Genomic DNA, 12,986 nt, shown 5'->3' on the forward strand with positions numbered 1-12,986 from the left:
CTGTTTTTCTTTAATGGTTTAGTTCTTCAATTGTCTTATTTTGGTAGATTATTCCTTTCAACACTAGACTACTGGATTATAAATGTATGCGTGAATTAAATGAATTATAAATGGAAAATAAGTATAAATCTATAATAATCACAACAAAAGACATTATAAAATACAAATTCAGCAATAAAAAATACCAAAGCTTACAGCCGTCTTGCTGTGCAGTAACACACACAAGAACAATCATCATCATCATCAGAGCTCATTTCCAGCAGAGCTGCATGATGTTGGTGTAAAATATTCAGATAACCACAAGAGGAAGATGTCTGGAGGCTATAGCTTCTATTTTGTAAGTGCTATCTAGTCTAGGTCTTTTTATATGATGTTTTTCAAGACAGGATATTCACTTCCTTTACATCTCTAACCAGTAAGAGGGGTTGCCTACAGACCCCATGTGACAAAAGTCAAATTCATGATCACAGCAGTATGAGATCCAGCAAATTTGGGGCTCTTCCTAAGGTTTCTCATTATCAGCAGCACATTAATAGAATAGATTTTTTTTTTTTAAGAACTTTGTAATGAATTATAACTAACATTTATTTTTCTTGTAGGCTTAACATTTATATGCTTTTGTGTGTTCAGTAAAAATCATGTTGCTCTATTGAGTTAAAGTCAACACTTTATATTTCTGTTTGCAGCAATCACAGCAACAGACACGAAGACTGCATGTCTCCTGCAAAAAACATAATCTTTAACTAATTTATCAAGTAAGAACAACACTTGCAATACAAAAACGACACCTAACGGTTATTCCAGGATACTACACACTGACTACTGAATGTCCCCAACACTCAAGCCAAATTTGGTTAGTGTGTGGCAATCACAGATGCATATGGACAGGACGGCTAGACATCTGAATAATAAGAACACATGACTTGAGGTAATCAAAAACCAAATTTAAATGAAAGCATTTTCAAAGGTATTATCTGGAGTCTGTGGTTACTGCTGTGCAGCAGATATAGTGGAACACTAGAGATAGTCTTGAGTGATGGTGTTCATAGGAGGAGGTCTTTTAAGACATGTACAGTAGCAGTCAGATGGAAATAATGCGTCACAAATTTACCATCACCGTTTTGAACCATTACAAGTGATCCTCAAAGCCTTCACACCTCTCACCCACAATACAGTCAGTTTATCCATCAACTTAATTTATGACAAACTAATATCCACCTTGAAAGAAAATACAATAACAGACCACAAATACTAACAGCTCTTTCATTCATTTTAGGCAAAAATGCACATCTTGAAGTTGAAATGTTCAATCTTTGATGTGCAACTAGATTGAATTGGAGAAACTGGGTGTTTCTTCAGTTATGGTATAAGGACTTTTGGTTCTGATTTTTTTTTTTTTTTTCAGAAAAACATTTCAAACATTTCATTCCCATTTCCACCACATCTCACATTATGTATTGTTTTTAATATCATTCAGTGGAGGAAATTAGGGTGTTGAAAATGGAATAAATTGGAATAAAATATTATTATTTACATTTACATTTATTATTATTAGTTTTCATATTTGAATAGTTAAAGAGTATTACGGTAAAATATACAATTTAAGAGAGAAAAATCTATACAGAAAACTTCTTCAGATGAACAGTACACTGGACAGACTTTACCTTCATATGACGGGGAAAAAAAGTAAATCTGTTGAATACAAATTAACCCCTGGGATATAAAAATACAAGTTCAAGGAATGTCCAACTATTATGTCTTTAATATAATGTGGCTTGATGATATTTTGGTACTGATGTAAATTAAGCAGAGAAGTCAAACATACATGAATATGTGGAAAAAAGACTCTCACTGTCAGCACCCAGGTTCATACTGTACCAACTTACTCATGCACTTTAACATTTGATAATGGATGAAATATACATAATCAGTAGTACAAGGTACAATACATAGCAATAAATATAACCTGCAACCATCCGTGAAGAAAAGAATAAAGATGCTAAAGAGAAAAGATGTCTTCGTGTTTGAGGAAGGACCTCTTGAACACATTCAGAAACATCAGCCACAAGCAAAACCAGTAGATGCTGCTCAGTTTATTTGTTGTTCCAGATTGCAGTTGTTCATTTGCTTCATCAAATGACAAAAATTCCAGATGTTCTCAAACAAATCAGTCTAAAATTCACTCAGACTTGTGTCAGCCTTATTGACAGTCCAATACCACATTGTGTGAAATATATTTCATTGTGAAATATAATATATAGTGATATTTTATTTAAACCACTTTTAAAACAGTTTCACTATAATTCAGTTTCTGAATAAGTTTCTGAACTGTCACTGTCAAATTGCACTACATGTATTTGACAATATACACAATATTTTAAATATTCAATTGAAATATGTATAAGTTACAAACATTTTACAAATACAACAGCTAAATGTCATTTTTCTCATGTTTAAAATTTTAAAAATAGTTTTAAAATGTGTAACTTCTTAGAGATGTGTTCTCATTACTTTTAGACGTTCATGATTCATAATAAGCTGACAGTTGCTTGTGTAGATTCTCCCACACGAGCTCAGTCACTAATAGCTGATGTTGGTGGGTGTTTTTTTGAGATTGCTGTAAAAACAACAAATAAAATAAAACAGCATGAATACAGGAATACTATACTAAATGCACCACAAAACACTGCATAAGCTTTTTATGTTGCTATGTTTCAGCATACTTGATGAGTTTAACTTACAAAAACTGCTTAACTTTCTCCCGCACCCATCGTTGTCTGGGATCACTGCAGAAACGTCCCCGCTCCGTCTCAAAGCTGTCAAAGAGAATAAAAACATTGAAAACACAGAAATATAACATCAGATGCTGTTGATGTCTAATCATGACATGTTTTCTTTAGAGAGGAACTGTGATTCTTACATGACGGCCTTCACACATGGAGGACTTTCACGTTGTAATGTGACATTGATGATGTGATCAGTCACCTCTGCAGTTGAGACTTTATAACAACATGAGTCCCTCGGCCTCATCTTGTGTTCTTCTGCTAAGATAGAGGAACCAAATAAACCTCAATATTCTGCATCATTCCATCAGATTTAATAATGTATAAACAGTTAAAGCTCTTCACCTGTTGTAGTCCAGATCACAGATGCAATGACCACCGCAACAGCCAAACTCCTCATGAGGATCCTTCGTGTCTCCATTGTCACAGACAGTCGATCTTCAACTCTCACTTCTGGTATCAGAGAGAATAAAATCAAGACACTTATTAGTTGCCTTAAATAGTCAATAAGGAGGAACTTAAACTGCATGGGCTGCATCCTGTCCATTGCGGCCACGTTTATTTTTGTAGATGATTTCATCATTTTTCTGTTTTATCACTACTTATATCTGGCTTTCCGTGTAGTTTATATTGGGAGTGATTTCATTTGTAATAGTAGGTGTAAATGTCAAGTGCTAAATTAATATATGTAAATGTCGATGGGGGAATCTCGAATGATATTTAATTTCTAACCTTGCTGACAGTCATTTAACTGATATATATTCAGTGTATGCTGAAAAAGCATTTTATTTTTAATATGCCAATAGGACAATTAAGCAAATCAACATTGTTTTTTTTAATGTATTATATCTTGTAAGGCCGGCCAGTTGTCAAATGAAGCAAAATTATCAAGGAAGAGCTGATTGAGGTTTGTTGGGGAGTTTTGCAGCTGGTGGGATGGCATGCAGGTCAAGTTTTTCCATTTCACAATATTGCCACGCTTAGATGCTCATACTGTCAGATTCTTCTGAAATGCAAGACACAGTTTGAGTTTGTCATGATGGCATCCTTTACTGACATATTGGAACATGGTCATTGGAACACATCCACGAATGGAAGGCTGATTTTAAAAAACAGTGTATAAAAATATATTAAAATATGGGCAACACTTTACAATAAGGTCTCAATTGCTGAATTTACACTGTAACTTTTTTGTTCAAAATCAACAATTTAAAGGGGCTATGTGTAGGTTTTTACTTAAAAAAATCTTTAAAGCCGGGCTCACACTGCGATTTTTAAAAGTATTTTGCGATTGTTGCTTGTCACACTGTACGAACATGATCCCCATGTCAGACTGTAGGATCTCAGTTGTCTTAATGTCAGACTGTACGACAGTCAAGACGCGACAAAAACGGACGTACTTTTTTTTTTTTTTTTTTTTTTTTTTATTATGAAAATCAAAAAATGTACAAGCAAAATAGGCTTTAACTGAACAAACTTAAGACAGAAAAAAATCATAATTTCATATACAAGGCAGACACAACTAAGTTATATACATTGTACATCATTAACATCAATAATTAAATATGATTTAGAAATAAACAAAATAAATAAATAAAACAAATAAATAAAAAGAAAATACAGAAGGGGTTACAATATATTATGAGTCACTAAATTGGTTGAAAAAATTAGCTAATGTAATAGCTTTATTACTTTTAAGTGTATGTAGAGAAGAAGCAATAATTCTAAGCTCATTTATGAAATGAGGTAAAGAAGGGGTGCTTTTCAAAAATCTACACTTATGAATAAAAAATTTACCACAACAAATAAGGTTATTAACTAAATAGTGTTGCATACAATCTTTTCTAAATACTCCAAACTTAATTGGTTTATAGTTAAGAAGGTTAATATGGATATTAACACAAGACAATCTGTCATTCAATTGAGACCAAAACAGCTTTGAATGAATACAGTTGAAAAAAATATGCTCAGTGGTTTCAATGTCACTTTCACAAAATTGACACGAGTTTTCCTCAATGTGAAATTTTGATCTAAGGAATTCTTTCGATGGATATATATCATTCATTATTTTAAATTGAAGTTCTTTTACTTTTGGGAAGATTGGAAAAGAGAGGTAGCTTATTCTAATTTCTTTTAATTCCATTGAGTCAAAACCTTTAAAAATATGGTGACGTCTGAGTCGATTTGGATAAAGTCTATTAATGAAAATACTTCTTATAAATTTGTTGGTACATTTTTGATCTCTAATAGATAACGTATCCAATCTCAGAGACGGAAGAGAAAATACCACAGAATAATGAGAAAGAGTTCCTTTGAGCAACAATACCACATTTTTAGGAATGGCATTTACGACTGTATAAAACTCTTTAGGATGACACACAAAACCATGTTTCAAGCAGAAATCATTGTAACTTAGAATGTCACCATGGTTATCCATCATATCCAATAAAGAAAGAATATTATATTTAAACCAACTCTCATAAAATAAAGACTTATTGCGATGTAAAATAAAACGATTGTTCCACAGACAAGTCTTGTGAGGACTGAAATTGTGAGAAAAGGCTAGTTTGCAACACAACAAAACCTGTTGATGAAAAAGAGACAATTTGAGAGGTAGCTTAGACAATTCAAAATCACATTTGATTAAAAATTCGAGACCACCTATTTTCCCAAACACTGAAGACGATATTGTAAACCATATACTGTTTGTGTTGTGAAGAAATGATCTTAACCATTGAGTTTTTAAGACATTGTTCAATGTTTCCAAGTCAATAACATTCATACCTCCATCTTCAAAGCTGCGAATCAAATCACTTTTGTTTATATAGTGATGCCTATTTTTCCAAATAAAATTTAAAATTGTGCTGTTATATTCCTTTATTAAATGAAGAGGGATAGCAAGTGAAGAGGCTGGGTAAACAAATCTAGATAGAAATTCAATTTTGGTTAATAAGATTCTTCCAAAGATTGAGACATCTCTTTGTAACCAGCTATTGAGAATTAATTTTGCTTTTAGAAATTTGTTTACAAAATTTTCCTGAATGTTATGATTATTATCTTTAGTAATAGTAATGCCCAGGTATTTTACAGAAGTTTTAACTGGGATATTACATAAAGAGTCTAATTCACTGTTATGAATTGCAATCAATTCACATTTGTTTATATTTAAATGCAAACCAGAAGCTTTGGAGAAGAAACTAACTAATTGAATAGCTCTATCAATTTGATGTTTATCTTTTAAAAAAAAAGTTGTATCATCTGCCAACTGACTAATAGAAATGTGTCTTCCAAATACACTGAGTTTGTCAAAACTATTGTCATTATTGATCAAAATAGCAAGCATTTCTACAGCCAAGATGAATAGGAAAGGGGAAATGGGACAGCCTTGCCTAATTCCTCGCGTAATATTAAATCTCTGAGATGTCCCATGCAATAGTGATATAGAACTATTAATGTCTTTATATAACATTTTAACAAAAGATATGAAATTGTTGCCAAAACCGTATTTACTAAGAGAATCAAATATGAAACTGTGTTCAATGGTGTCAAATGCTTTTCTAAAATCCAAAAACAAAATGTAACCATCATCCTCAATCCATTCATGATAATCTAAAATATCTAAAACTAACCTAATATTATTATGTATTGATCTGCCTTTCATAAAACCAGATTGTGATTCACTTATTATTTGGTCTAATCCTTCCTTTAATCTATTAGCAAATATGTGAGCTAAAATCTTATAATCACAGTTAAGAAGAGTAATGGGCCGCAGATTATCTATTTGTCTAGCATCCTTGCCTGGCTTGGGTATTAGAGTAATCAGACCTTGCTTCATAGTTGAAGTAAGTGCATTATTGTGTACACATTCAATAAAGATTTGAAACAATAAATCCCTCAAATCTTCCTTAAAAAATTTATAAAATTCAGGAGTCAGACCGTCAGGTCCGGGAGATTTGCCTGAGGATAATTTATCTATAGCTTTATCAATTTCCTCAATTTTAATGTCCGCCTCACATAAATCTTTAAAATCTTCGCCAATCTGTGGTATATCATTATGTATTCTATCAAAAAAAACATTACAATCCTGTGCAGAGAAATTTGAGCTATATAAAGTGCTATAAAATTTAAAGATCTCAGAAGAAATTATTTTTGGGCAATCATTTATAATTCCATTAACAAAAAGGGAATTTATAGTATTTTTTTCCTGTCGCCTTTTTTCGAGTCTACAAAAATAACTATTGTTTTTTTCCCCTTTCTCTATCCATCTTGCTCTAGATCTCACATAAGCTCCTTTGGCTTTTTGAATATACAAATTGTCAATTTTAGATTGTAAAGATAAAATTTTTAGTTTAGTTTCATCATCCATTTCACTTCTATTACATAAATTATTTAACTCTCTTGTTAATTCCTCCTCCAAATGCACTCTAGCTTTACTCAAATTTTTACTAAAATGTATAGAGTGTTCCCGAATCTTGTGTTTTAGGTACTCCCATTTACTTGTGAATGAAGAATGGTCTTTATCTAACTTTGCTTTATTTATCATTGATTGAATTTGTGAACAAAAGCTACAATGTCTTAATAAATCAGAATTAAATTTCCAATAACCCTTACTTCGCGATTCTTTTTTATTCGAACAAAAAGATAAAGAAATACAGCAATGATCAGTTAAGGGTGCGGAAGAGATTGAGATGTCTTTGATAAATTCAGTTAAATTAGAAGAAATTAGCCAGTAATCAATTCTGGATTTGGAAATCCCATTTGGTTTAAACCAAGAGAATTGTCTTAGATTTGGATTTCCAACCCTCCAAATATCTACCACATTATTATCTAAACAGAAGTTTATGAAATGAAGGTTCGGGTGTGAGTTACTAAATTTAGGTGGGTAACGATCTAATGTCTCATCCATAACCATATTGAAATCTCCTCCTATGACAATATTATCAGTTGGGTACAAAAGTTTCAATTCAGACAGAAGATTTGAAATTTCAGGTAGTAGTTCGTTGTTAAGAGGAGTACTATTGTAGCCATACACATTAAATAAAATAAACAGAACATCGTCGATGTTTAAAACAACTGAAATCCAATGACCGTTCGGGTCGGCCCTTGACTTTATTATTTTTCCAGGGAGGTTATTGAATAATATGGCTACCCCTGCTGACTGTGTTGAAGCGTGGCTGAAGACTATTTTGTCACCCCATTGACTTGTCCAAAATTTAACATCATCAGGTTTAGAATGCGTTTCTTGTAGTAATACACAATGTGCACCTTTGTTTTTACAAAAAAGAAAAAAGGCTTTTCTTTTGATAGAATTACGAAGACCCCTTGCGTTTAAAGAAATAAAAGATAAAGATGTCTTCACCGAGAACATCTAATGTAACCTAATAAATAAAATGAAATAAAAAATGAAAAACCAAATCTATGTATGTAAACTTAAATCAAAAGAGTAATACAAAAATGTTTATAGAACACAGAACAACGTCTGCCTTAAACAAAGCACCGTAACGAGATCCCGCTCAACAGCAAAACATGACAGAACATCCCACTTACATCTCTTCGACAAGGAAAGTAGATGCAGTCAGTTCAAGTGATCAAAGTCAACTATTTTTGACGATCCGAGTGCCCTCAATGTAGCCGTAAGGGCCGCGGTAGTAGGCTTTCTTGCCCGCAGCTCTGGCCTCGCTGATCGTCGGCCACAGCACAGCACGAGCCTCTCGATCTCCTTTGGATAAGTCCTCAGTGAACTTTATCCCCCTGGCTTTACAGATATCGGAAGATTTCGTGGAGCGCCAGAACTCATCTCTGTATTTCCTCATGCAAAACTGAATGATCACCTGTCTGGATTTATCCCTTTGCCGTGGGCCAACGCGGTGGACAGTATCCACGATGTCATCAAGCTTGTGTTGCAGGTGAGGAGCGATTTCAGCTAACAGTGGGACGATTTCTTTACGAATGTCTTCACCTGCGGTCTCCTTCATCCCAATCACTCGGAGGTTCCATCTTCTTTTGTAGCGTTCAAGCTCTGATGTACGATTGGTCAGGTCTGCATGTGATGCGAGAACAGAGGTGAGTTGTTTATCGAACAGATTCATCTTGGTTTTACAGTCCTTAATTTCCGCCGCGTTGAATTCCACTGCCTTGGATAGGTTTACAATCATCAAACTATTCTCCGTGATCTTACTTTCAATGCTACTCAGCTTCCCATCTTACAGATCAAATCTTGCTGTTAAAGCTTCCAGAAGAGCTGCATTGGAAATCTCAAGATCCTCAGTACCTTTCATTTTCTTGGAGGAGATCTTAGTTGGGGTATTTTGTAAGGATGAGGGCTCTTTTCGTTTATCCTTGTGGTCACCGCGATCAATTTCCATGGCGTATTCGTGTTCGGCATTAACATCCGACGCTTTCATAGCTGTTGCCTTGTTTCCTGGAATAACTATTTTTGGGTGACTAGAAACTTTTTTTGTCGACATAATGTCAATCCTCTCCGACGAATCAGTAACAAAACTAACAATTGGGATGATAACAAATGAAATATGAGCGAAAAGTTCTAAAATTGCTGAAGAGCCGAGAAAACTACATGTGCTTAGCTCGCCATCTTGTTGCCGCCCCCACAAAAAAAAAAAAAAAAAAAAAAAAAAAAAAAAAAAAAAACGGACGTACTCAAGAAGACTTGTCCGGAGTTTTACGTCATCAATACGTGACCCACATTCTCTCGCTATAATGGTAGCTAGCAAACAACAGCAACGTGTAGCGTTAGTTTTATTATTTATTAATTATTATGCCTTGATGTTAAAAAAAAAAAAAAAACGAAAAAGACGACGTGTGTGGAGCAAGTCATGGCTGGGCAAACGAGGACTTTATGGACTTCCAGTTCTACAGAGCGAACTTGAGGTAATTTTGTTATTCGAGTTTAAACATCCTGCCCCTTAATAAATAAACTTTAAGTAAACTTTACTTTGTACATATATTGTTTTTACAAATAACGAAGTTGAAGTTTGAAGTTGTCGCGCTAATTGCGTCATCAAGTTCAGTGCTCCTATTGGTTCTTGGTTTGACGGTCGTCGTAGGAGATGTCACACTGCAGGAAAGTGTCTGAAATCTTCTGACGCTGCCAGAATTTAATCGGAGGAAAAAATTTATCGCAACGGCCATTAATCGGCTGTCGGTGAACATGTCAAACCAGCGATCTAGACAACCGATTTTAGCCTAGGATTATAGGAATATTTTAGGATTTTAGGATTTTCTAAATTTGTCTCAGACGAACAAATCGTGGCCAAAATCGCACAGTGTGAGCCGGGCTTAAGATAGAGTTTTCATTTGTCCATTTATGAGCCAACCATAATGTAATAGGAAGAATGACACCTTGACTGTCCACCACGGTTGCCTCTATCAGCCTGTAGGCTCAGTTGTGTCTGGAGGAGTCGGGTCCGAATTGGCGCGCAAATTCACAAAATGTAACGTCATGCGCGTTCTCGTCTACAGCTGCAATCGCTAGTGTTTGAAATGGACTCTGCGGATGGAAAGAAGCGACCAGCCTCCAGCACAACACAGACACCCACGGAAACTCCTCGTAAGCTTAAAATAAAAGAAAAGAAAAGCCTTCTCTAGTGCACACCGAGAACGAGTATGAGACTGGCTGCAGTTCCTCTAACGGCCACTGGTGTCAGTAACTATTAGAAATTTCAGAACTTACGCAGTGCTCCTTTAAATAATGAGTCTATACGTCATCAATCCTTCTTCCAGAATGTGTTTTTGTCCCTGATTCACTATGGTAAGTCTACTGTGTTTTTTTATTTTTTTATTTATATTTTAGACCTAGCAGGATGATTTTTGCAGGAAATTACATACATACATCGCTCAACCATACGAGTCTTGTCAAATAAGTAAAAAAAAGTTGGTCTGGCTGGGTTAACGTTCAGGGTAGTGATAAGAGATATCTTGCATGCACAGTTTTGAATGATTGTTGGGAATATAAAACGAATGGGGGAAATAGTTTTGGATGGAAATATGAACAGTTGGTCAAGGATTGTGATCTGGAGAATTAAGTAATCTGTCCCAACATGCCATTAAATGGTGTGCCAGTATGGAATATTCCTGAACCTATTGTTGAAGTGAGATTTTTGGAGGCCCAGGAAAAAGCTGAAGAAGGATATAGTAATAGTTACAATTTTTTTTTTATTTATACAGATGGATCTAAAGATCCAATCTATCAAGTAGGTATAAGAGTGTACATTCCAAGATAAGACAAGATACGACAAAATAAGTTTAAGATTAAGTGACAAATTGTCTGTATACGCAACAGAATTAACTGCTTTAGTAGGACTACAATGGGACGAACAGATTAAGCCAAATAGGATTTTAGTTTGCTCCGGTTCCTCATCAGCTCTGAAAACACAATGTCCACAAAAAATGATAAAGAAAACCTGCTAGTGGAAATTCATACATTGTAGAAGGGTAGACTGAGTACATTTGAGACATGTACAGTTGAAACAGCTTAAATAACTTGTGTACACAAGAACCCCGAGCCGTGATTTTTTTTCTCCACACGTGTATTAGGGTTCTCTTTGATCGTGGGAAATTTGAAATGTGTGCGTCTTTCCACTCCGAAGATATTGGCAAAAGTTATTTTTCCAAGGTGAGATTTTCATTTCACCATGTCCCTTCCACAATGAATAGCTTATTATTCTTTTATGATTGTTAAACTTAACTGTAACACTTTATTTTACGGTTACACCTATAAATTGCTTATTAGCATGCACATTACTAGAATATTAGCCATGTATTAGTAATAATTAAGCACATATTAATGCCTTATTCTACATGATCGTATTCTACATCCCTACCCAATACATAAACTTAACAACTACCTATTAATAAGCAGCAAATTAAGAATTTGAGGGAAAAGTCGTAGTTAATAGTTAACAAGTGTTATCTATTCTAAAGTGTTACCAACTTAACATATATCATTGCAAACATTACTCTGTGCTCTAAAAATAGACATCCTTTTAACATCCTTTTAATCCTTTTAACATTCATGTTAGAAAATATGCAGCATAGCATTTTAAGAAATATACAAGGTGATAAAGTGGATACAGTTGAGACACCCTTTAGGTTTCTATGTACTGTATACAGTAACAGTTCAGTCATAGAAAATAAAATGCATACAGAGGCTGTGTGTGTTTGTGTACTGGTATTACCTACATTATGGGGACCAAATGTCCCCACAAGTATAGTAATACCAGTAAATTCACCTTATGTGAGTATTTTTAGGTCCCCATGATGAAACGAGCTTATATATCATACAGAATGATTGAAAATGTAAAAATGCAGATTTGAGTGATGTGTAGGTTTAGGGGTAGGGTTATAGAATATACAGGTATTTATATTGTTGTTTTTACTGTTATGTTTACATTTGTATTGTTTTCCATTTATTTTTGTAGTGTTAAATATTTGTTCCTGTTTTGTTTAACTGAATCTGAATTAAATAAAGTAAATCCATTTAGGCCTATTTTTAAACTGTAATTATTTAAAACTGTAATTTTGTAATTTATTACAATTGCTATAAATGGTTAGCCAGCTTTAGAGCATTAAGAATGGGTGTCTCAACTGTACCATGCTACTGTTTCAACTGTACACCATATGGGTACAGTTGTGATAAAACTGCGCCTCATGTTTATGAGCTAATTGTGGAAAATATGAACTACTTATGGCTACACTCTTAAAAATAAAGGTGTTTCACGATGCCATAGAAGAACCTTTTTGTCTAAATGGTTCCATAAAGAACCTTTAACATCTGAAGAACCCCTTTCTGTTTCACAAAAGGTTCTTTGTGGTGAAAGAAGGTTCTTCAGATTATAAAAAGGTAAGCAAGAAAGGGTTCTTTAAAGAACCTTTGATTTGAATGGTGGAACAAAAAATGGTTCTTCTATGGCATCGCTTGAATAACCTTTTGAAGCACCTTTATTTTTAAGATTGTATTATCAATTTATATTTTAGTACACAAACAAAAGAAATATCACGTGAAAAATCACTTCATTTCAGCTTCTAGTTTTTCTGTAGTGATGAACAAAGCAGAGAGTGTCTCTACTGTACTCAGTCTACCCTACAGATTGAAAGCAGAGTATATACTTTTGGTATGCTTTTAGTATACTTTTATTGGTACACTCTTAAAAACACTGTTGCACTATTTGCCTGAATTATTCATTC

General features: G+C 34.1%; 1 protein-coding gene across 4 annotated transcripts in view; it reads right to left on the minus strand.

Moving 5' to 3' along the window:
* LOC306865113 (C-C motif chemokine 8-like) overlaps nucleotides 1-12,986 on the minus strand; it is a 29,692-nt gene that overhangs the window by 5,682 nt on the left and 11,024 nt on the right. Inside the window, exons 1-4 of one of the 4 annotated variants that reach the window (XM_079409487.1) lie at nucleotides 3,129-3,253; nucleotides 2,921-3,041; nucleotides 2,742-2,816; nucleotides 1,746-2,617 (exon numbers count right to left, since the gene is read on the minus strand). In XM_079409487.1, the coding sequence (XP_079265613.1) occupies nucleotides 2,581-2,617; nucleotides 2,742-2,816; nucleotides 2,921-3,041; nucleotides 3,129-3,204 (309 nt within the window). In that variant the 5' untranslated portion in view covers nucleotides 3,205-3,253 and the 3' untranslated portion in view covers nucleotides 1,746-2,580. Of the gene's footprint in view, nucleotides 1-1,587; nucleotides 2,618-2,741; nucleotides 2,817-2,920; nucleotides 3,042-3,128; nucleotides 3,254-12,986 lie in introns of those variants that run through there. The other 3 variants (XM_079409488.1, XM_079409489.1, XR_013783842.1) reach the window with 3 other exon arrangements.

The sequence above is a fragment of the Barbus barbus genome (genome assembly GCF_936440315.1).
Source record: "Barbus barbus genome assembly, chromosome: 46".
In the NCBI taxonomy this organism is placed as follows: Eukaryota; Metazoa; Chordata; class Actinopteri; order Cypriniformes; family Cyprinidae; genus Barbus; species Barbus barbus.